The sequence below is a fragment of the Bubalus kerabau genome, chromosome 5 (assembly GCF_029407905.1).
Source record: "Bubalus kerabau isolate K-KA32 ecotype Philippines breed swamp buffalo chromosome 5, PCC_UOA_SB_1v2, whole genome shotgun sequence".
In the NCBI taxonomy this organism is placed as follows: domain Eukaryota; kingdom Metazoa; phylum Chordata; class Mammalia; order Artiodactyla; family Bovidae; genus Bubalus; species Bubalus kerabau.
The window spans coordinates 11,859,109-11,881,224 of NC_073628.1; the positions used below are offsets into that span (position 1 = coordinate 11,859,109).

Sequence of the window (22,116 nt, forward strand, 5' to 3'; positions counted from 1 at the left end):
ACAATGTTAGCCAGAGTACACTGGCACCACATCTTAAATGCTGAGATAACTCAGAATTCTATACCCAAGAAAAAATACATATCAAATAGAAGATAAAATACTTTCTCAGACGTACAACAACTATAAGACCACATCACCACCAACAGATCAATGCAATAAATGTTTTTTAAAAGGTCTCAAGTCAGAAGGAATTTAAAACCAAGTGAAAATCTGTATCTACAGGGGGAATGAACAGTATCCAAAATGATAAACACGTAATATGTATTAAAAGGTAAATATAGGGACTTCTTTGGTGGTCCAGTGGTTAAGGATCTACTTTGCAATGCAAAGCATTTGCAAATGGCAAAGGTTTGTTCCTTTGAACTAAGTTCCAGAGAACTAAGATCCCACATGCCACTGAGCAACTAAGCCTGCATGTCTCAAATAGAGTTTACACACTGCAAGTACTGAACTTTCCCTCCTCAAATAGAGAGTCCCTACCACAAGGAAGATCCTGCATGCCACACTAAGACACAGTACAGACAAAGAAATGATAAATAAATAAATAATTTAATAATTATCATAATTAATGATAGACTGGCAAGTTAAAGATGTATACCATGGATCTTAAAACTACTTAAAAAACAGTTACAGTCAATAAAGTGACAAAGGATATAAAAGGGAATCAGAAAAACTACTCAGTCACAGAAAAGTCAGGGATAAAAAGAGGCATGGAAAGAAAGAACATGGGACAAACTGAAGATAAAGAGTGAGATGATAGAATTAAACCCAACTAGAGTTAACCCCTCAGATGTGAACCCAGACTGAAGATATAACCCAGGGCCCAGACAACAGCAGATCCCCATACACTGCACTGTTCAGCCAAAACAGAGCCTACCAGGCCACAGGGCCCCATGTGCCTGGGCACAGAACAGCACCAAAAGTTTATGTGGAACAGCAAATTAGAAGACTTCAATCATGTGAAGTACATCCTCTGTTTATAAAGAAATGGCATTAGAAATCAATGTTCACTGGACTGGACAGAAGAAGAATAAGGTACTAGCAGGGTGTGGACCTTCCCTATTTTACAACTCTAATTCTTCTCAGGAGGAAGCAGATAAATTGACAGGACTTACATCTCTTCAATACTAGGCATACTTGACATACATAGATAATACTAGACATTCATGTTTGATTTTCACGTTTCAGTCTCCTCTCTCTTCTCCTCTCTTGCTCATTCTGGGCAACAGGGACTGCTCCTCTAACTCACAGCTCAATCACTACACACAAATCTGGATTATATTTGCCGAGTCTTTCACATAAACCAGTGAAAACTTGTTTCCTCCTATATCGCACTCTTGGCTCTTTTCAACCAACCACAGCTCTTGTCCTACCTCCTAGAATCCTGGTCCTCTGTCACTTGCAGCCATGTTCCCATACACAGGGCCTCATTTATACCCAGTGAAATTCCTATTCAGAGTGGCCATAATACATGCAAAAAGGGAAAGAACAGGCAACTCCTTATTCTCCTCTCTTGCTCCTTCACTACATACATTCACTGAAAACCTGTGTATCAAGTTTGTTACATACAAACGTTCAAGTTGAACAGTTCTATGAAGACCTTAAAGACCTTCTAGAAGTAACACCCCCCAAAAGGCGTCATTTTCATTATAAGGGACTGGAATGCAAAAGTAGGAGTCAATAAACACCAGAAATAACACGCAAATTTGGAATGGAATACAGAATGAAGCAGGGCAAAGGCTAGTAGAGTTCTGCCAAGAGAACGCACTGGTCATAGCAAACACCCTCTTCCAACAACACAAGAGAAGACTCTACACATGGACATCACCAGATGGTCGACACCAAAATAAGGTTGATTATATTCTTTGCAGCCAAAGATGGAGAAGCTCTATACAGTCAGCAAAAACAAGACAGGGAGCTAACGGTGGCTCAGATCATGAACACCTTATTGCCAAATTCAGACTGAAACTGAAGAAAGTGGAGAAGAGCACTAGCCCATTCAGGTATGGCCTAAATCAAATCCCTTGTGACTATACAGTGGAAGTGAGAAATAGATTTAAGGGACTAGATTTAATAGACAGAGTGCCTGGTGAACTCTGGATGGAGATTCATGACATTGTACAGGAGACAGGAATCAAGGCCATCCCCAAGAAAAACAAATGCAAAAAACAAAATGGCTGTCTGAGGAGGCCTTACAGAGAGCTGTGAAAAGAAGGGAAGGAAAAAGCAAAGGAGAAAAGCAAAGATATACCCTTTTGAATGCACAGTTTCAAAGAATAGCAAGGAGAGATAAGAAAGCCTTCCTCAGCGATCAATGCAAAGAAATAGAGAAAAGCAATAAAATGGGAAAGACTAGAGATTTCTTCAAGAAAATTAGATATACCAAGGGAATATAGTTGTTGAGTATAGTGTCAGATTTCATTCCCTTTTTTCTTTTGGTTTTCTTTGGTTTTGTTTTTAATGGGCAGTATTTTTGTTTTTCCTTAGAAGATATTCCACTCTGAATGTAGAGTCATAAGCCTGAATTTTAAAGCCACTTAAGTAATGTGTTGTTATAGGTAGCTAGTCAACAACTTGATGCAATTAGATTTATTAGTCTTTGTTCTCCATTTGTTCAATTCAGTCCAGTCCTTTAGTTGTGTCGGTCTCTTTGCAGTGCCATAGACTGCAGCATGCCAGGCTTCCCTATCCATCACCAACTCCCGGAGCTTTCTCAAGCTCATGTCCATCGACTTGGTGATGCCATCCAACCATCTCATCCTCTGTCTTCCACTTCTCCTCATGGCTTCAATCTTTCCTAATATCAGGGTCTTTTCAAATGAGTCAGCATGTTTACTATGTATTCAGTCTCTTTTAAAATCAACCAACATGAATTAAATTCCTCTCTGTCCCCACTGCACTCCCAACTCTAAGCCAGAAACAAAAACCTTCAGAGACTGAAGGCTAATTCCAGCACATTGCTGCAGAGATTTCGTTCCCACTGTTTTTTTGGGGAAGGAAAATTAGTTACTAACATTAAAATCAGTAGATTGTACATAAATATCCAAACTCTTGATTCTCTTGAAAACATGGCCAATTGGCCTGCTTTCCAGCATGAGTGAAGTGGAGGAAAGGCTGCTCTCAGTGTTAAGGTCTGTGCTGCTGAGGGTCCAACACGGTCACCTAGTCTTAATATCATATCTCCTGCCTCCTGGGGCCATGAGTTTGTGAGAACTAGACTTCTAGCTCTCTTAAGATAAAAACTACTTTTGACTTGATCAACTCTGACTTTGAAGCCTTTAACTCAGAACCTAGCACACAATTCCTCCTTGTACAGTTGCTGGATGGTATAAAATATCTTGTGGATGCATATGACATTTCTTCCAATACTGAAACCATGCAATTGAAGTACTGCTCTGCCCTAAATATTTGATGCAGCCTGGCATCATAGGTGCCCCTGATGTCTGCCATTAGACCCACCACCTACAGCCAGTTCTATGTCCCTGGGCTGTCCCTGAAGACTTCACTTTGCCATTTGACAACTTATCCTCCTAGCAATCTCCTCTCCAACAAAAAAACAGGAATGCATATGTCATGAAGTGGCTAGCAAGATGACATTAAAATACAAGTGTCGAGCATGGCCCCTAGTATCCATTTTTCATGATGTTCTTAGCCTTTTTTTCTCCAAGTAGGCAAGGTTCTCCATCTTTTTCGATGTTCATGTTGGTCAGTTTGATTTTCCAGCCAAGCTTCAAAGAAGAGATTACAGTTCAATTCTTTGTATTCTGATAAGTTTCAAAGGCCACTCGCCAAGGACACTGATGAAGGTAAAGATTTTATCGAGACCTTTGTGTTTTTTTCAGATCCTTCAGTGGCCTAAAGGGAAAAACTAGGGTAGGTCAGAGCATATATAGCTAGGGGCTCCTGGTCACCACTACATGCTAAGAATCCAAACTTCCCTGAGTACTTGGTGCCAGGAAATAAACATGAGGTGGCTTGTGCTCCTCGGGCTGGTGGCCTTCTCAGAGTGCATAGTCAAGTAAGTATGGGGACTGTAAGCCACATCATATTCCTTTCTTGGATTTTTCTTTTCATCTGATCATTCTTCCACCCATCAGGTTTAGAAGGGAATGGAATATTTCCCTAAGAGTCTTAAAGTTCAACTCTTACTTATTGATAAGTAACTTGCTATAGGTACTGTGTATCCCAAGGTCTTGGTGTAGATTTGGGTTGCACAAATCTTGGGGTCCAGTCATGTCATGACCTATTGAAAATGAAACTCCTTGCAACAGTTCAGGGCACAGTCTATGCAGATGTCAATGTGGTCCTGTGGAATAGCACTTTTCTACGTTTTGTTCAACATGTCCTCTTTTTTTCCTGTCTACTTAAGTGTGTATATGCCTATGTCTGCATCTCTATATCACTGTCATTTATCTCTCCATCTCTTTGGAAGTCACTTGGAGTGTATTTCTCTTTGTGTTGTTTGCTTTTTTTTTTTTTTTTGGTGTTGATTGCTTATGTTTTATTAACAAAGGTAAGTAACGGCAAGATTCCACAAAAGAACAATTTCAAAATTTCAGTGGTTAAGCCAATGTATTTCTTTCTTTTTTTTTTTTCCAGAGGCATTACATTTTAATTTTATTTTATTTTTAAACTTTACATAACTGTATTAGTTTTGCCAAATATCAAAATGAATCCGCCACAGGTATACATGTGTTCCCCATCCTGAACCCTCCTCCCTCCTCCCTCCCCATTCCATCCCTCTGGGTCATCCCAGTGCACCAGCCCCAAGCATCCAGTATCGTGCATCGAACCTGGACTGGCAACTCGTTTCATACATGATATTTTACATGTTTCAATGCCATTCTCTCAAATCTTCCCACCCTCTCCCTCTCTCACAGAGTCCATAAGACTGTTCTATACATCAGTGTCTCTTTTGCTGTCTCGTACACAGGGTTATTGTTACCATCTTTCTAAATTCCATATATATGCATTAGTATACTGTATTGATGTTTTTCTTTCTGGCTTACTTCACTCTGTATAATAGGCTCCAGTTTCATCCACCTCATTAGAACTGATTCAAATGTATTCTTTTTAATGGCTGAATAATACTCCATTATGTATATGTACCACAGCTTTCTTATTCATTCATCTGCTGATGGACATCTAGGTTGCTTCCATGTCCTGGCTATTATAAACAGTGCTGCGATGAACATTGGGGTACACGTGTCTCTTTCCCTTCTGGTTTCCTCAGTGTGTATGCCCAGCAGTGGGATTGCTGGATCATAAGGCAGGTCTATTTCCAGTTTTTTAAGGAATCTCCACACTGTTCTCCATAGTGGCTGTACTAGTTTGCATTCCCACCAACAGTGTAAGAGGGTTCCCTTTTCTCCACACCTTCTCCAGCATTTATTACTTGTAGACTTTTGGATCGCAGCCATTCTGACTGGTGTGAAATGGTACCTCATAGTGGTTTTGATTTGCATTTCTCTGATAATGAGTGATGTTGAGCATCTTTTCATGTGTTTGTTAGCCATCTGTATGTCTTCTTTGGAGAAATGTCTCTTTAGTTCTTTGGCCCATTTTTTGATTGGGTCATTGATTTTTCTGGAGTTGAGCTGTAGGAGTTGCTTGTATATTCTCGAGATTAGTTGTTTGTCAGTTGCTTCATTTGCTATTATCTTCTCCCATTCTGAAGGCTGTCTTTTCACCTTGCTAATAGTTTCCTTTGATGTGCAGAAGCTTTTAAGGTTAATTAGGTCCCATTTGTTTATTTTTGCTTTTATTTCCAATATTCTGGGAGGTGGGTCAGAGAGGATCCTGCTGTGATGTATGTCAGAGAGTGTTTTGCCTATGTTCTCCTCTAGGAGTTTTATAGTTTCTGGTCTTATGTTTAGATCTTTAATCCATTTTGAGTTTATTTTTGTGTATGGTGTTAGAAAGTGTTCTAGTTTCATTCTTTTACAAGTGGTTGACCAGATTTCCCAGCACCACTTGTTAAAGAGATTGTCTTTAATCCATTGTATATTCTTGCCTCCTTTGTCAAAGATAAGGTGTCCATATGTGTGTGGATTTATCTCTGGGCTTTCTATTTTGTTCCATTGATCTATATTTCTGTCTTTGTGCCAGTACCATACTGTCTTGATAACTGTGGCTTTGTAGTAGAGCCTGAAGTCAGGTAGGTTGATTCCTCCAGTTCCATTCTTCTTTCTCAAGATCGCTTTGGCTATTCGAGGTTTTTTGTATTTCCATACAAACTGTGAAATTATTTGTTCTAGCTCTGTGAAGAATGCTGTTGGTAGCTTGATAGGGATTGCATTGAATCTATAGATTGCTTTGGGTAGTATGCTCATTTTCACTACATTGATTCTTCCAATCCATGAACATGGTATATTTCTCCATCTGTTAGTGTCCTCTTTGATTTCTTTCACCAGTGTTTTATAGTTTTCTATATATAGGTCTTTAGTTTCTTTAGGTAGATATATTCCTAAGTATTTTATTCTTTCCATTGCAATGGTGAATGGAATTGTTTCCTTAATTTCTCTTTCTGTTTTCTCATTATTAGTGTATAGGAATGCAAGGGATTTCTGTGTGTTGATTTTATATCCTGCAACTTTACTATAGTCATTGATTAGTTCTAGTAATTTTCTGGTGGAGTCTTTAGGGTTTTCTATGTAGAGGATCATGTCATCTGCAAACAGTGAGAGCTTTACTTCTTCTTTTCCAATTTGGATTCCTTTTATTTCTTTTTCTGTTCTGATTGCTGTGGCCAAAACTTCCAAAACTATGTTGAATAGTAATGGTGAAAGTGGGCACCCTTGTCTCGTTCCTGACTTTAGAGGAAATGCTTTCAATTTTTCACCATTGAGGATAATGTTTGCTGTGGGTTTGTCATATATAGCTTTTATTATGTTGAGGTATGTTCCTTCTATTCCTGCTTTCTGGAGAGTTTTTATCATAAATGGATGTTGAATTTTGTCAAAGGCTTTCTCTGCATCTATTGAGATAATCATATGGTTTTTATTTTTCAATTTGTTAATGTGGTGTATTACATTGATTGATTTGCGGATATTGAAGAATCCTTGCATCCCTGGGATAAAGCCCACTTGGTCATGGTGTATGATCTTTTTAATGTGTTGTTGGATTCTGATTGCCAGAATTTTGTTAAGGATTTTTGCATCTATGTTCATCAGTGATATTGGCCTGTAGTTTTCTTTTTTTGTGGGATCTTTGTCAGGTTTTGGTATTAGGGTGATGGTGGCCTCATAGAATGAGTTTGGAAGTTTACCATCCTCTGCAATTTTCTGGAAGAGTTTGAGCAGGATAGGTGTTAGCTCTTCTCTAAATTTTTGGTAGAATTCAGTTGTGAAGCCATCTGGACCTGGGCTTTTGTTTGCTGGAAAATTTTTGATTACAGTTTCAATTTCCGTGCTTGTGATGGGTCTGTTAAAATTTTCTATTTCTTCCTGGTTGAGTTTTGGAAAGTTGTACTTTTCTAAGAATTTGTCCATTTCTTCCTCGTTGTCCATTTTATTGGCATATAATTGTTGATAGTAGTCTCTTATGATCCTTTGTATTTCTGTGTTGTCTGTTGTGATCTCTCCATTTTCATTTCTAATTTTATTGATTTGATTTTTCTCCCTTTGTTTCTTGATGAGTCTGGCTAATGGTTTGTCAATTTTATTTATCCTTTCAAAGAACCAGCTTTTGGTTTTGTTGATTTTTGCTATGGTCTCTTTTGTTTCTTTTGCATTTATTTCTGCTCTAAGTTTTAAAATTTCTTTCCTTCTACTAACCCTGGGGTTCTCCATTTCTTCCTTTTCTAATTGCTTTAGATGTAGAGTTAGGTTATTTATTTGACTTTTTTCTTGTTTCTTGAGGTGTGCCTGTATTGCTATGAACTTTCCCCTTAGGACTGCTTTTACCATGTCCCACAGGTTTTGGGTTGTTGTGTTTTCATTTTCATTCGTTTCTATGCAAATTTTGATTTCTTTTTTGATTTCTTCTGTGATTTGTTGGTTATTCAGCAGCGTGTTGTTCAGCCTCCATATGTTGGATTTTTTAATAGTTTTTCTCCTGTAATTGAGATCTAATCTTACTGCATTGTGGTCAGAAAAGATGCTTGGAATGATTTCTATTTTTTTGAATTTACCAAGGCTAGCTTTATGTCCCAGGATGTGATCTATCCTGGAGAAGGTTCCATGTGCGCTTGAGAAGGTGAAATTCATTGTTTTGGGATGAAATGTTCTATAGATATAAATTAGGTCTAACTGGTCTATTGTATCATTTAAAGTTTGTGTTTCCTTGTTAATTTTCCATTTAGTTGATCTATCCATAGGTGTGAGTGGGGTATTAAAGTCTCCCACTATTATTGTGTTATTGTTAATTTCTCCTTTCATACTTGGTAGCATTTGTCTTACATACTGCGGTGCTCCCGTGTTGGGTGCATATATATTTATAATTGTTATATCTTCTTCTTGGATTGATCCTTTGATCATTATGTAGTGACCCTCTTTGTCTCTTTTCACAGACTTTGTTTTAAAGTCTATTTTATCTTATATGAGTATTGCTACACCTGCTTTCTTTTGGTCCCTATTTGCATGGAAAATCTTTTTCCAGCCCTTCACTTTCAGTCTGTATGTGTCCCCTGTTTTGAGGTGGGTCTCTTGTAGACAACATATGTAAGGGTCTTGTTTTTGTATCCATTCAGCCAGTCTTTGTCTTTTGGTTGGGGCATTCAACCCATTTACATTTAAGGTAATAACTGATAAGTATGACCCCGTTGCCATTTACTTTATTGTTTTGGGTTCAAATTTATACACCGTATTTGTGTTTCCTGTCTAGAGAATATCCTTTAGTATTTGTTGGAGAGCTGGTTTGGTGGTGCAGAATTCTCTCAGCTTTTGCTTGTCTGAAAAGCTTTTGATTTCTCCTTCATACTTGAATGAGATCCTTGCTGGGTACAAAAATCTGGGCTGTAGGTTATTTTCTTTCATCACTTTAAGTATGTCTTGCCATTCCCTTCTGGCTTGAAGAGTTTCTATTGAAAGATCAGCTGTTATCCTTATGGGTATTCCCTTGTGTGTTAATTGTTGTTTTTCCCTTGCTGCTTTTAATATTTGTTCTTTGTGTTTGATCTTTGTTAATATGATTAATATGTGTCTTGGGGTGTTTCGCCTTGGGTTTATCCTGTTTGGGACTCTCTGGGTTTCTTGGACTTGGGTGACTATTTCCTTCCCCATTTTAGGGAAGTTTTCAACTATTATCTCCTCAAGTATTTTCTCATGGTCTTTCTTTTTGTCTTCTTCTTCTGGGACCCCTATGATTCGAATGTTGTAGCGTTTAATATTGTCCTGGAGGTCTCTGAGATTGTCCTCATTTCTTTTAATTCGTTTTTCTTTTGTCCTCTCTGATTCATTTATTTCTACCATTCTATCTTCTAATTCACTAATCCTATCTTCTGCCTCTGTTATTCTACTATTTGTTGCCTCCAGAGTGTTTTTAATTTCACTTATTGCATTATTCATTATATATTGACTCTTTTTTATTTCTTCTAAGTCCTTGTTAAACCTTTCTGGCATCTTCTCAATCCTTGCCTCCAGGCTATTTATCTGTGATTCCATTTTAATTTCAAGATTTTGGATCAATTTCACTATCATTATTCGGAATTCTTTATCAGGTAGATTCCCTATCTCTTCCTCTTTTATTTGGTTTGGTGGGCATTTATCCTGTTCCTTTATCTGCTGGCTATTCCTCTGTCTCTTCATCTTGTTTAAATTGCTGAGTTTGGGGTGTCCTTTCTGTATTCTGGCAGTTTGTGGAGTTCTCTTTATTGTGGCGTTTCCTCGCTGTGTGTGGGTTTGTACAGGTGGCTTGTCAAGGTTTCCTGGTTAGGGAAGCTTGTGTTGATGTTCTGGTGGATGGAGCTGTATTTATTCTCTCTGGCATGTAATGAAATGTCCAGTAATGAGTTATGAGATGTCTATGGTTTTGGGGTGACTTTGGGCAGCCTGTATCTTGAAGCTCAGGGCTGTGTTCCTTTGTTGCTGGAGAATTTGCTTGGTATGTCTTTCCCTGGAACTTGTTGGCCCTTGTGTGGTGCTTGGTTTCAGTGTCGGTATGGAGGCGTTTGATGAGCTCCTGTCAATTAATGTTCCTTGGAGTCAGGAGTTCCCTGGAGTCAGGGTTTGGACTTAAGCCTCCTACTTCCAGTTATTGGTCTTATTTTTACAGTAGTTTCAAAACTTCTCCTTCTATACAGCACCATTGATAAACATCTACGTTAAAGATGAAAAGTTTTTCTACTGTGAGGGTCACTCAGAGAGGCTCACAGCGTTACATGGAGAAGAGAAGAGGGAGGAGGGAGTTAGAGGTGACCCAAATGAGATGAGGTGGAATCAATAGTGGAGAGAGTGGGCTAGCCAGTAGTCACTTCCTTATGTGCACTCCACAACTGGACCACTCAGAGATGTTCACGGAGTTATACAGAGAAGAGAAGAAGGAGGCAGGAGACAGAGGTGGCCAGAAGGATAAAAGGGGGAAATGAAAAGGAGGGAGACAGATCCAGCCAGTAATCAGTTCCCTCAGTGTTCTCCACCGTCTGGAACACACAGAAATTCACAGAGTTGGGTAGAGTAGAGAGGGGTTAGGGAGGAGATACAGGTGACCTGGTGGAGAAAATGGAGAGTCCAAAGGGAGAGAGAGCAGTCAAGCCAGTAATCTCGTACCCTAGTGAAAAATGGGTCCTGAAGATTGGGTTCTTAAAGGTATGAAATTGGTAACAAATACATAAAAGCAAAAATTAAAAATCTAGAGTAGAGTTTGGAATTTCAAAAATGCGATGTTAATGAAAAGAAGAAGGAAAAGAAAGAGAGAAAAAACGAACAAAGAAAAACAAACAAGGTCACGAAAATTATAAAGAAACTACAGGTACAAAATTGATAACTAATACCAAAAAGCAAAAATTAAAAATCTAGAGTAGAGTTTGGAATTTCAAAAATACAACGTTAAAAAAAAAAAAGAAGAAGAAGAAAAATAAAGAGAGAAAACAAACAAACCAACAAAAACAATGTCACAAAAATTATAAAGAAAATACAGGTACAAAATTGATATCAAATACCAAAAAGCATAAATTAAAAATCTTGAGTAGAGTTTGGAATTGCAGATATATGATGTTATATAAAAGAAGAAGAGAAAGAAACAGAGGAAAAAAAAGTCACAGAAATTATGAAAAAAACTATAGGTACAAAATTGATAACATATACCAAAAGGCTAAAATTAAAAATCTAGAGTAGAGTTTGGAATTTCAAAAATACAATGTTAAAAAAAGAAGGAAAAAAAAAAACCACGGTCAAAAAATTACAAAATATATATATGAAGTTTGCTGAAGAAGAAGAAAAAAATAGGGTCTTTTTTTTTTTTTTTCAAAGTAATAGCTATAAAAGTGAAAATTAAAGGACAATAGAGGACTTAAAATTTTTTTTTTTAAATTAAAAAAAAAAAGAAAGAAAGATTGATCGTAAAAATAGTAAAAATATATCTAGGTCTTTCTCTGGTTTTGTTGTGAGTATTGTGGGTTCAGTTCATTTTTGGCTAGTTCCTTAGTCCGACTTATATTTCTCAAGATCTATAGGCCCCTTCCTATGTAGTCCGTAGTAACCACAGGGTTTTAATCTATGGCCTGTAGCTTCCAAGGCGTTTCCCTCTGTTATAGCTTCTTCTGTTTGCTGGTCTCTTCAGTGTCTGGTTCCCGCCCCGACATAAAAGGGACGTTTGAGGACACTATTTTTTTTTTTTTTTTTTTTAAATTTAGGCTCGCTTGTTCATCCGCGCTGTGGGGAGGGAGGGAGGGATGCTGCAAACAGATAACACTGGCGTGCGCTCGCAGTGCCTCAGCCACACTGGGTCTGCCCCCGCTCACGGCGCGTGTAGCCTCCCTGCCCACACTGCTCGGGCTCTAGGTTGTTCCGCCGGGAACAATCAGAGGCCGGCCCTGGGCTGAGCTCCCAGGTCCAAGCCGCTCAGGTTCAGGCACTCTGGTAGTCCTCAGAGGCGCAGACTCGGTTGGGCCTGCGTTTTGTGCTCTTCCCAGATCCGAGCAGCTCAGGTGATGTGTTTGGCAGGTGCCAATGCTGCGACTTATCGCCTCCCCGCCACTCGGTTATCTGGGTGTAAAACCGGCGCACCTTCTCAGGCAGATGTTTACCGTCCAGACCCCCAAGAAGTTTTAGTTAGCAAAGAAGCCTGCTTACAGTTTTATAGATAGTGTCTCTCTGGGGCTGCGATTGCCCCCTTCCAGCTCTGGCTGCCTGTCACCAGAGGGGGAAGGTCTGCAGCCGGCTATCTCTGTTCAGTCCTTTGTTCTGTGCACGGGCCTGGCGGTGTCTTAGGTTAGGGCTGGCTTTTCGCGTGGTAGATATCCCACAGTCTGGTTTGCTAGCCCAAATATTCGCTCAGATAGCGCTCAGGACATTTGGCCCGATTCTTACTCTAAGGGACACAGCCCGCGCCACACTTCCCTGCCCAGCCCCCGCTTGCTAATGCCGTGTGCAGGCGTCTGCGCTGCTTCTCCACTGGGGGAGTTACCGTAGGGCTCACAATCTGCGATTTTTAATTGTTTATTTATTTATTTATTTTCCCCTCCCTTTTATGTTGCCCTCTGTGCTTCCAAATCTAGGCACAGATTCGGCAGTGAGAAGGTTTCCTGGTGTTTGGAAACTTCTCTCTTTTTAAGACTCCCTTCCCGGGACGGAACTCCATCCCTCCCTCTTTTGTCTCTTTTTTTTTGTCTTTTATATTTTTTCCTACCTCCTTTCGAAGAGTTGGGCTGCTTTTCTGGGTGCCTGATGTCCTCTGCTGGCATTCAGAAGTTGTTTTGTAGAATTTACTCGACGTTTAAATGCTCTTTTGATGAATTTGTGGGGGAGAAAGCGTTCTCCCCGTCCTCCTCCACCATCTTGGCTCCTCCCCTGTTGTTTGCTTTTAATTTTTCATTTGACTTGTCCTTCCTTCTTAAGCCTCTGAATGTCCCTTACTTGTTCCTTATATCTTGCATTCTTTTTTCAACTCTCTCTTCTCTTTCAACTTGGAGAAAGATACACTGTTTTACAGTTTTCTATCAGACAAGCAATGTGACCACAGCCAACTCAGAAACCTCTTGCATTTCAAATTGCTCCCTTGTAAAAGAGACTAAGAGTTCCCCTTCTACCTCCTTCCCTGAGGTTCTATGAGAAGGAATGTGTGGGATGGCAACAGCAATGTTAATGGCTGTCATTGTTGAGACTTCCTATTTATCAGATACCTTATATCCATCACTTCACTTATCCCCAAGATATTCTATTTGGAGGGTTTGTATTGTTACATTCCACCATTTTACCAGAGGGAAGACTGAGACACACATGGTCATATGTCTTACCCAAGATTGCAGAACAGAACCTGAATTCAAATCTATGTCTTTGCCATGGTATATACATAAAATTCTGATAATAATGTGCCTCATAAAATGATTAGAAAATACACAGGGCCATTACAATGACAGTTATACATTAACACTGACAGCCAATTGTAGTATCTTCTTTGTTTTCTTTGTCGAATTCTTGGTGAAAGAATACCTCTAAGGAGAGTGAAGACCATGAGAAATACCGTCAGTGGAAAAAACATGCTGAACAATTTCCTGAAGGAGCATGCTTACAGACTGTCCCAGATTTCTTTTCGTGGCTCAAATCTAACTACTCTCCCACTGAGAAACATCATGGATGTGAGTATTTTGGGAGGATGGTGCTCTACAGCGCCCCCTGGTGCTCTAGCCTAGCACTGGGGCTCATCTGGAGGTGCCAGGTGGGATGTTGGGGCTGGGTTCCTGCAGGAGGCAGAAACACCGGAAAACAGGGATCCCACACAGAGGAGAAGGCACTCTCATCCTCAACTGTCGGTCTTTGTGACTGGGCCCGCCAATTACCAGGTTGCTGGTAAACATCCATTTGTGTGTCAAAGATGTGTCATTAGTTTGAGGGCGATTGTTTCTTCTGAACTAAGTGAGCCACTCAGTTATAGATGAAGAGTAAACCATCACTGATCAAAAGGTAGAACCAACTGCAAAGCAATTGTGAATCCCCAGGTAGAGGAATTCAGTTTCTGCAGATGCAAGAACGACAGCAGTAAAAAGTTACTGAACCTGTATTCTGAATATGGCCCTAAGAATCACTGTGGTTCCTGTTTTTAGATTAGAAAAAGGGCTTATTTTGTCTTCAAGATGCCTTCAAAAATGCCCATGCCAGCCTGAGAGATAGGCAAAGAGTAAATACATGTCAAATGAAAGGGTCAACTGTGTGCTGTGATTGGATGTGGTCTGAGTTTAGAGGGAGTGGCTGGGGTTGATCAAGAACGACCTCCTGGAGAAGTGGGTGCCAAAGCTGTGTTTGAAGAGACTACAGAGCTTCTCAAATGAAGGCACCAGGATTCCCTGGTGTCCAGCAGTCCTGGAAGCCCAAGGTTATGCCTCTGGGCTTCCCATGCAGGAGGTACCACTTCAACGCATAGTCATAGAGTCAATATCCTGCATACAGTATAGCACAGGAAAAATATATCAAATTCACATACGTCTGTGACCAAAGCCTGTGAGCTGCACGGTGATTAAAAAGTGATCTCAAGAGATATGTGACACCCAGAGGGAGGCACCAGTGTGGGAATAGAGGGTAGCCAGTTCTGCACTAACCTGCTCCCTCCTTCTCCCTGTAGTTGATGTACGTGGGTAACATCACCATTGGAACACCCCCTCAGGAATTCCAGGTTGTCTTTGACACAGGCTCATCTGACTTTTGGGTGCCCTCTGACTTTTGCACTAGTCCAGCCTGTTGTGAGTACAGACACCCTGTACCCAGATCATCCTTCACTTTCCCTGCCACCCTGTTTCCACCCTTGGCACCTGATGACACTCATCTCTTGTGTCTGCAGCTACACACGTTAGGTTCATACATCTTCAGTCTTCCACCTTCCGGCCTACCAATAAGACCTTCAGGATCACCTATGGATCTGGGAGAATGAAAGGAGTTGTTGTTCATGACACAGTTCGGGTAACGGTGTAACAAATGCTGAGTCAAGACTGGCTATGGAGTGACCACGGCTTGAAAAACATGCAGGACCATCCGGCAGGACCCTTCCTAGCTTAACTCTCATAGATATTGGCCACCTTATCCACAGGATCCTGTCTCTTGGGAGGCAGTGCCCGTGGTGACACATGAACAAACAAATTAGCTAACCCACAGTGGCTTGAGGTGTGGACTTGCAGCTCCTCTGCCCATGAGCAGTTCAAGTTTCATTTTGCTGGGAGTGAGAAGAAGGGATAAAAGCACCCACTTTCATATTCACAGACTGTTCCAGGCACTTTCAGGTGATAACTTGTTTAATCCTGCAACAACCCCCCACAGCAGTTACTCTTATTAGCTCATGAGACATATGAAGAAACTGCGGTGCAGACAGCAAGGGCCTTGCTGAGGGTACACATGTGATAAAATGTGGAGTTAGGCTGGCTTTTCAGGACTGAAGTTGCTTTGGGGTGTTTGGGGACAGGATAAAACTGATCTGGGTACCCTGGCGGCAATCAAGGGCTTCAGGAATCCAGAGTGGGAAACTGAGGCTCTGAGAAGTCAAGGGGCCTGATAAATGAATTCTCACTCTAGAGGACCCTTGAGAGTCTAATAAACCTATGGCCTGCCTCCCCCAAAATACTTGAGTAGTTCCCCTCTCTCTTTATCTCTCCTACACACTCACACAAATACATATACATCCCAAAAAGTGAATTTCCCAGGCAGTAGTTTCATAGATCCCTGCAAGCAAGACTGTGTTTTCGGCTTCTGTCTTCCTGGACAGATGCAGAATCCACAGTACATTACAGAGAATGCACTCCATTCCTGTCAATTAGGTCACAGTGATGCCAAAGAGAAGGCTACCTTGCTCTCGACTGTTTTGTCCATAAGGTGTCACCAATGGGACCTGGCCTGACTCTTGGTTGCCCCACCTGGACAGAAGCCACGAGGGCAATTTGACTCACTCAGGTGGTGTTTTTCAGAGGAGCAGATGTTTTAAAATTCACAGTCTCTCAAATGGAACCCCAATTCCTGTCCCAGCTAGGTGTAACCCTCTGTGGGCCACCAAAGACAGAACCCAGCCTCAATTCTTCTCTGAGGATCTAATGGCAATGCACCCCAGCCCAGTCCTGGCCCCACTTCATGTATCTGTAAGTGGGAACACTCTTCTTTCCCACAGATTGGGGACCTTGTAAGTACTGACCAGCCATTTGGTCTAAGTGTGGAGGAATATGGGTTTGAGGGCAGAGCTTATGATGGCATCTTGGGCTTGAACTATCCCAACATATCCTGGTCTGGAGCCATCCCCATCTTTGACAAGCTGAAGAATCAAGGTGCCATTTCTGAGCCTGTTTTTGCCTTCTACTTGAGCAAGTAAGTCTGAGATGGACAATCCCTTTCTCCAAATTAGCTGTAAGATGCTTTCTGTTGCAAGAAAATTATAGAACACTTGATAAAGAAGTATCCTGAGAGATAATCTACCCCAGGATAACTATGGCCCCAGGGCACAACCTTGCTTCACCACTGGCTTTTATAAATAAAATTTTATTGGAACACAGCCCTACTCCTGGGCTCAAGACCAGTAACATGGTCTAGGGGGGTGAGTGAGGAGGAAGGCTAATGGAAGGCAATAGGAAACAAGTTGAAGGAAAGGCATTAGGACTTGCTTATGAATTTGATCAGGAAGGAAGGAGAAGGATGGTGGATATCTTTCCTTCCTCATTAGCATTTCACTGGAAGCCCAGGACCAGCCACCCAATTTGTGGAGCCAATGAGAAATGAAAGTGTGGAACAGAAATGTTTGGGTCCCTTATTCAAGAAATATTAGGCATTTCAAGAGAGGGAGAGCAGAGGTCAGGTCCCTTCTGAGTGTGGGGCCCTGTGGACAGTAGAGGTCACAGGCCAGTGGAGCCAACTCTGGGTGAACTGAACCAACACGCTTAGAACTCCCAGGCCTTGATTTTCCTGAAAAAAGATGAGGTGGGCAAGGGGAAAGCCAAAACACTTCAGCACCGTGTCCTCTGAGGGTGTCTGAGCACTCAGGTCACTGGGGGTCCAGGGCATCTTCAGAAGACATAGTGGGTGGAGCCCAGCCAAGTGATTCAGCTTGTAACCTCCTCTGTGCCACTCACTAGCCAGTAACAGACCTCAGTCTGGATCTCAAATACTCCTAGACTGAATTTCTGCATCTGTGCATGGGGACCTTATTAGGGCCTTGATGGGTGGACAAGCACAGCTCTCAGATGGTGCTGTTGTTACTGTCCTCCAAGGATCGCCCCCATCACTTCTCTCTACAGAGACGAGCGGGAGGGCAGTGTGGTGATGTTTGGTGGGGTAGACCACTGCTACTATGAGGGAGTGCTCAACTGGGTACCATTGATCCAAGCGGGTGACTGGATTGTACACATGGACAGGTAAGCCTCTCCCTCTGAGGGTCAGCCCAAGTGATGCTCCCACTACTGTACATGGACACAGGCAGACACTCAAATGCATTCTCAGACACACAGTCACACAGACATATACACCACAAACAACGACATAGACAGACACACAGACACATGGAACCACACAAGCTGACTCATATAAACATACATAGAGACACATAAAAACATGCATAACTAGTTAGAGACACACAAACACGTACAGAAACATATACAAACACACATAAAAACAAACACACAAGCACATAGATATACAAACAACCCATGGGTTCATAATCCCCAGGCCTTCTGAGCAAGGCTCTGACCAGGGTCCTAAAAGGGTCCAGAGAGGTCTGTGCAGCTGGGAGAGGGCTGCACCCACTGCCCTTTGAGGTGGGGAGCATGGTTAGAGGACTCTACAGTGTGGTGAACAGAGGATCAGGGAGAATTTCTCCAGCCTGAACAGAGTTATGATAAGATGACCAACTGTCCAGGGCAACCTAGGACACAGGAAGTTCTCAGTACAGATAAATGTCATTTTAAAAACAGGGACAGCCCTGAGAAAATGGGGAAAACTAGTCTTCTTAGGGAGCAGCTACCTAGCAGTGGAGAGAGGTTGGCTGCAGTCTTAAGACGTGAAAGCAACTAATAAAAAGGACACCCCACATTCTTGGGCACACAGTGGGGCAGCGGCTATAACAGAGAATCAGGAAGGTGGGATCCAGGAGTGACCTGAGGACAAGAGGCATAATTGAGAGGATTCTGTGTGATACACTCACAAAAGCTGACCTGTCCTTTGGAGTTTCTGTGGGCTAGTCATGTATTTCCTGGCCAGGGTCTCAGGGCCTGAGCTGGTTGTAGGAGCAGTGCTGGGAGACATCCTCTCCCAGAGGAACCCCTCTCTCCCCCTACTACAATAATCTGCTTCCCTAGAGACTCTCCATCTTCACTCTGTGTGCAACCCGTTATTTGTTCCCCACCAGATACAGCTCTCTGGATGTTACTTATTGTTTTCTCAGTCTTCATTCACTCATTGAACAGACAAGCATTGGGCATCCACTGTGTGCCAGGCACTTTAAGGAGGCCAGGAGAATAAAACTCGCCCTCACATCTAAGAAGGCAGATGTACATGATATGACTCACCCACATAGTGAATTGTGACTTTGGTACATGCTGGACATGAGGAGGAGAAGGAAATGGCAACCCACTCCAGTACTCTTTCCTGGAAAATCCCAGGGATGGTGGAGCCTGGTAGGCTGCCCTCTATGAGGTCGCACAGAGTTGGGCACGACTGAAGTGAGTTAGCAGCAGCAGCAGCAGCAGACATGAAGAAGGGTCTACAGAGACTGACCAGGACAGGAGACTGATAAACACCGGGGGAAAGACTTCCCAAAAACAGTACAATTAAGCTGTAAGATGAGAAGAAATTTGCTAGTCAAAGTGGAGTGGAGTCTTCTAGGAAGGAAGACCAGCTTATGTCAAGGTACAAAAGATCCTGGTGTATTCAAGTACCGCGTTTGAGGATCAAGAAAGATGCTGTGTCGAGAGCAAAGGAAAAGAGGGCAAGAGACAAAGTGTTGTTTATGAGACAGTTGGGAAGGGGGCAACTCTGGGGAGACTCAGAGTGACCTTGATGCCCGCTTTCTTCCATTGTCTTTCAGCATCTCCATGAAAAGAAAGGTTATTGCTTGTTCTGGTGGCTGCGAGGCCATTGTTGACACTGGGACATCAGCAATCGAAGGCCCAAGAAGACTGGTAAATAAGATACAGAAGCTCATTGGCGCCAGGCCACGGCATTCCAAGGTGAAGAGTCATGCCCCAGAGTCACTCCCAGTCTCCATACACAACAAGGATCTCCAGGGCCAACCTCTCTCCCTCTCTCTCTAACAGCACTACGTTTCATGTTCTGCGGTCAATACCCTGCCTTCTATTATCTTCACCATCAATGGCATCAACTACCCAGTGCCAGGTCGAGCCTACGTGCTCAAGGTGAGGGGACAATACTGAGGGTTGGTTCTCAAACTGGAGCTTGCAGGAACCCTTGGGCTACTGCTGGGATGAGCCCGCCATCTGGAGGCCATGTCACACCATTGCAGATGCTGCTGAGCCCAGTGGCTGGGCCAGTGCCTCCCACAAAACCAATCACTTGAGAGTAAAGGGCCATATGGGACATTGATCTTCCAGAAATAGATGTGGAGATGCCATACCATACTGGCATGGTGGGAGTCAGGGAGAGGGGAACACTAAGGTCCACAGTCCTCTAAGAGCTTCAGTTCAATCTGAACCTTTAGGTGCATGAACATGGAAGTCAGCTCTAGCAGTCCCTGAAGTAGGCCATGTTACAAGGAGAATGGCTGGAGACAGTCCCAGTGTGATGTCCCAGCATAAGATAACAGTCTCCCTTCCCTTCTCAAGGTTTTTCTGGTTTGGATGATAAATTACATGGTCAGCCTAGTTCTCAGGTACATCTTCCCCTTGCTCAAATGTGCCTCCTTTGTGAGTTGGGGTACCCGACCCCTCTGTGGGGAGGTTGGATACTAAGGTGAATAAAGGGTGCACAGTGACTGCTCAGCCCCGGCACAGGGTGGAGGCTTCATGTCAGCTCCCTGCGAGAGTTCAGAGCAGGCTGATGGGCTCAAAGAAGGCTTTGAGGAAGAGAGGGAATTTCAGGAATTCTAAAACCACAAACTCATTGAGCCATATGGAGGGTTGCTTGGTTCTAGGCAAAACTGCACTGGATTTCATGCAAATGGCATCCCAAGGTGCTCTGCTTTGGGGCACTGGGGACTTACTCAGGGAGATGAGGGCTACGGACTGACCCGTGGGGATGGGGAACCAGAGTATGTTACCCATCCAAGCCTGGAGTGGCCAAAGAGGGTGAGTTTGGGCCAAGGAGGCTTCCCAGAGTTCCTGAGTTAAGTCTTAAAGAACGTGTTGTGGGCACTGCTCTATTTAAGATGGATAACCAACAACGAGTTGCTGTGTAGCACAGAGAACTCTGCTAAGTTATATGACAGCCTGGATGGAAGGGGTGTCTTTGGGACCAGGATACCCAGATACATACGGTTGAATCTGTTTACTGTCCATCTGAAACTCAGAATATTGTTAATCAGCTATACTCCAATACAAAATAAAGTTTTTAAATAAAGTACAGATTGTGGGGACACAGGAGGAGAACCAGCATTCTCTGCAGTGAATACAAGGAGCAGGAGTCAGAAGGAAAGAAACAGGGAGTGAGGAGAACTATGGATACACTTTTTCTTTTATAAATAATTATATTGAAGTATGGCTAATCTTCAGTGTTGCGTTAAGTTCTGCTGCACAGCAATGTGACTCAGTTTTACACATTATATATATATATATATTTATATATATTTTAATTCTTTTTCATGTGGTTTATCACTGAATATTGAATATAGTTCCTTATGCTCTACAGTAGGACTTTGTTGTTTTTCATACCTCCATTTCCCCAACTCCCAGTCCTCCATTCACCACACCCTTCCTCATGGCAACCTCATTTCTTGGGCCTTTTTGGTTTTGGATGAACTCTCAAATCCTCTGCTGCTGAGAAAACCCCTTGATACTTACCAAAAGAGGGAAATAAAACAAAGAATTGTGCTGGGTCTGGATATTGGGGGGAGTCACCGGTAAGGGCTCATGCTGACTGGTGTGTGTCTCTGCATCCCCCAGGATTCTAGAGGCCGCTGCTATACCGTGTTTCAAGAGAACAAAGTGAGTTCATCTACAGAGACCTGGATCCTGGGCGACGTCTTTCTGAGGGTGTATTTCTCGGTCTTTGATCGAGGAAATGACAGGATTGGCCTGGCACGAGCAGTGTAAATGCTTGGAGTGGTTCAGGAATCAGTAAGGCCGCTCCTAACACACACTCACTCACACTAGGGCACTCCTGCCCAGGATGGTAGTGAACTGTATTTGGTGGTCTGTACACCCTATTCTCAGTGAAGAATAAACGGTTTCAATCTTAATGGTGCTGAAACAAATGGTTGCCCCTGTTTGTGTCTGGGAGTGAAAAATCTAGAACCAAGTCTGAATCAAAATTGAGAGAAGCCCTACTCCAACTGGCTTCAAGGAAAAGGGAGACTCATTGAAATGATTCTGGGAATCCAGGACACAAGAATCAGAGCAAATATAAAGATCTCAGTGACTGGACCCAAGAAATCAGAAGTCATCAATTCTCTTTCACCCTTGCTCTTTCCCTTTGGTCTTCTTTGATGGTCTTAGCCTGGCAACTTTCTTCCTTAAGGCTTCTACACCAAGTGAGGTAGTCCAAGCTACCTGCCATAGGGTTTTAAATCCTGAAGGCATCGCCTAGTAAGGAAAGAAGATTGCAGACATCAGATTTCAAGGGTGTTCTCTGAATGACCAACCTCAGATCACATGTACAGCCCTAGATCAGTCATCCTGGCAGGGACATGGGGTCTTATGACTGGCTTTACATGGTCTCTGGCCCTGACCCAGCTACATAAATGATTATCAATTTCCTCCAGAACTACATGACTGAAGCTGAGGAGAGGCAGCCCCAAGGATAGTGCTTGGGAATGGTCTAGGCCATGGAAGAGTTTGTGATGACCCACAAACTCCACTACCTCCTCATTCAGAGGAATTATAAGGGG

General features: G+C 42.4%; 1 protein-coding gene across 1 annotated transcript; it reads left to right on the plus strand.

Annotated features, from left to right (window-relative positions):
- The first annotated feature begins 3,917 nt into the window (after positions 1-3,917).
- On the plus strand, positions 3,918-21,322 carry LOC129652466 (pregnancy-associated glycoprotein 1-like). Its single transcript, XM_055581130.1, has 9 exons — positions 3,918-4,018; positions 13,585-13,735; positions 14,716-14,833; positions 14,932-15,050; positions 16,243-16,436; positions 17,360-17,476; positions 19,144-19,285; positions 19,373-19,471; positions 21,173-21,322. Exons 1-9 carry the CDS (start codon positions 3,918-3,920, stop codon positions 21,320-21,322), a joined length of 1,191 nt encoding a protein of 396 aa, XP_055437105.1.
- Positions 21,323-22,116: the final 794 nt, after the last annotated feature.

Coding starts and splice junctions, on each gene's coding strand:
- LOC129652466 (XM_055581130.1), top strand. CDS start 3,918: ATGCTAAGAATCCAAACTTCCCTGAGTACTTGGTGCCAGGAAATAAAC. Junction 4,019..13,584: donor TTCTCAGAGTGCATAGTCAA/GTAAGTATGGGG, acceptor TCTTGGTGAAAG/AATACCTCTAAGGAGAGTGA. Junction 16,437..17,359: donor TTTGCCTTCTACTTGAGCAA/GTAAGTCTGAGA, acceptor TTCTCTCTACAG/AGACGAGCGGGAGGGCAGTG.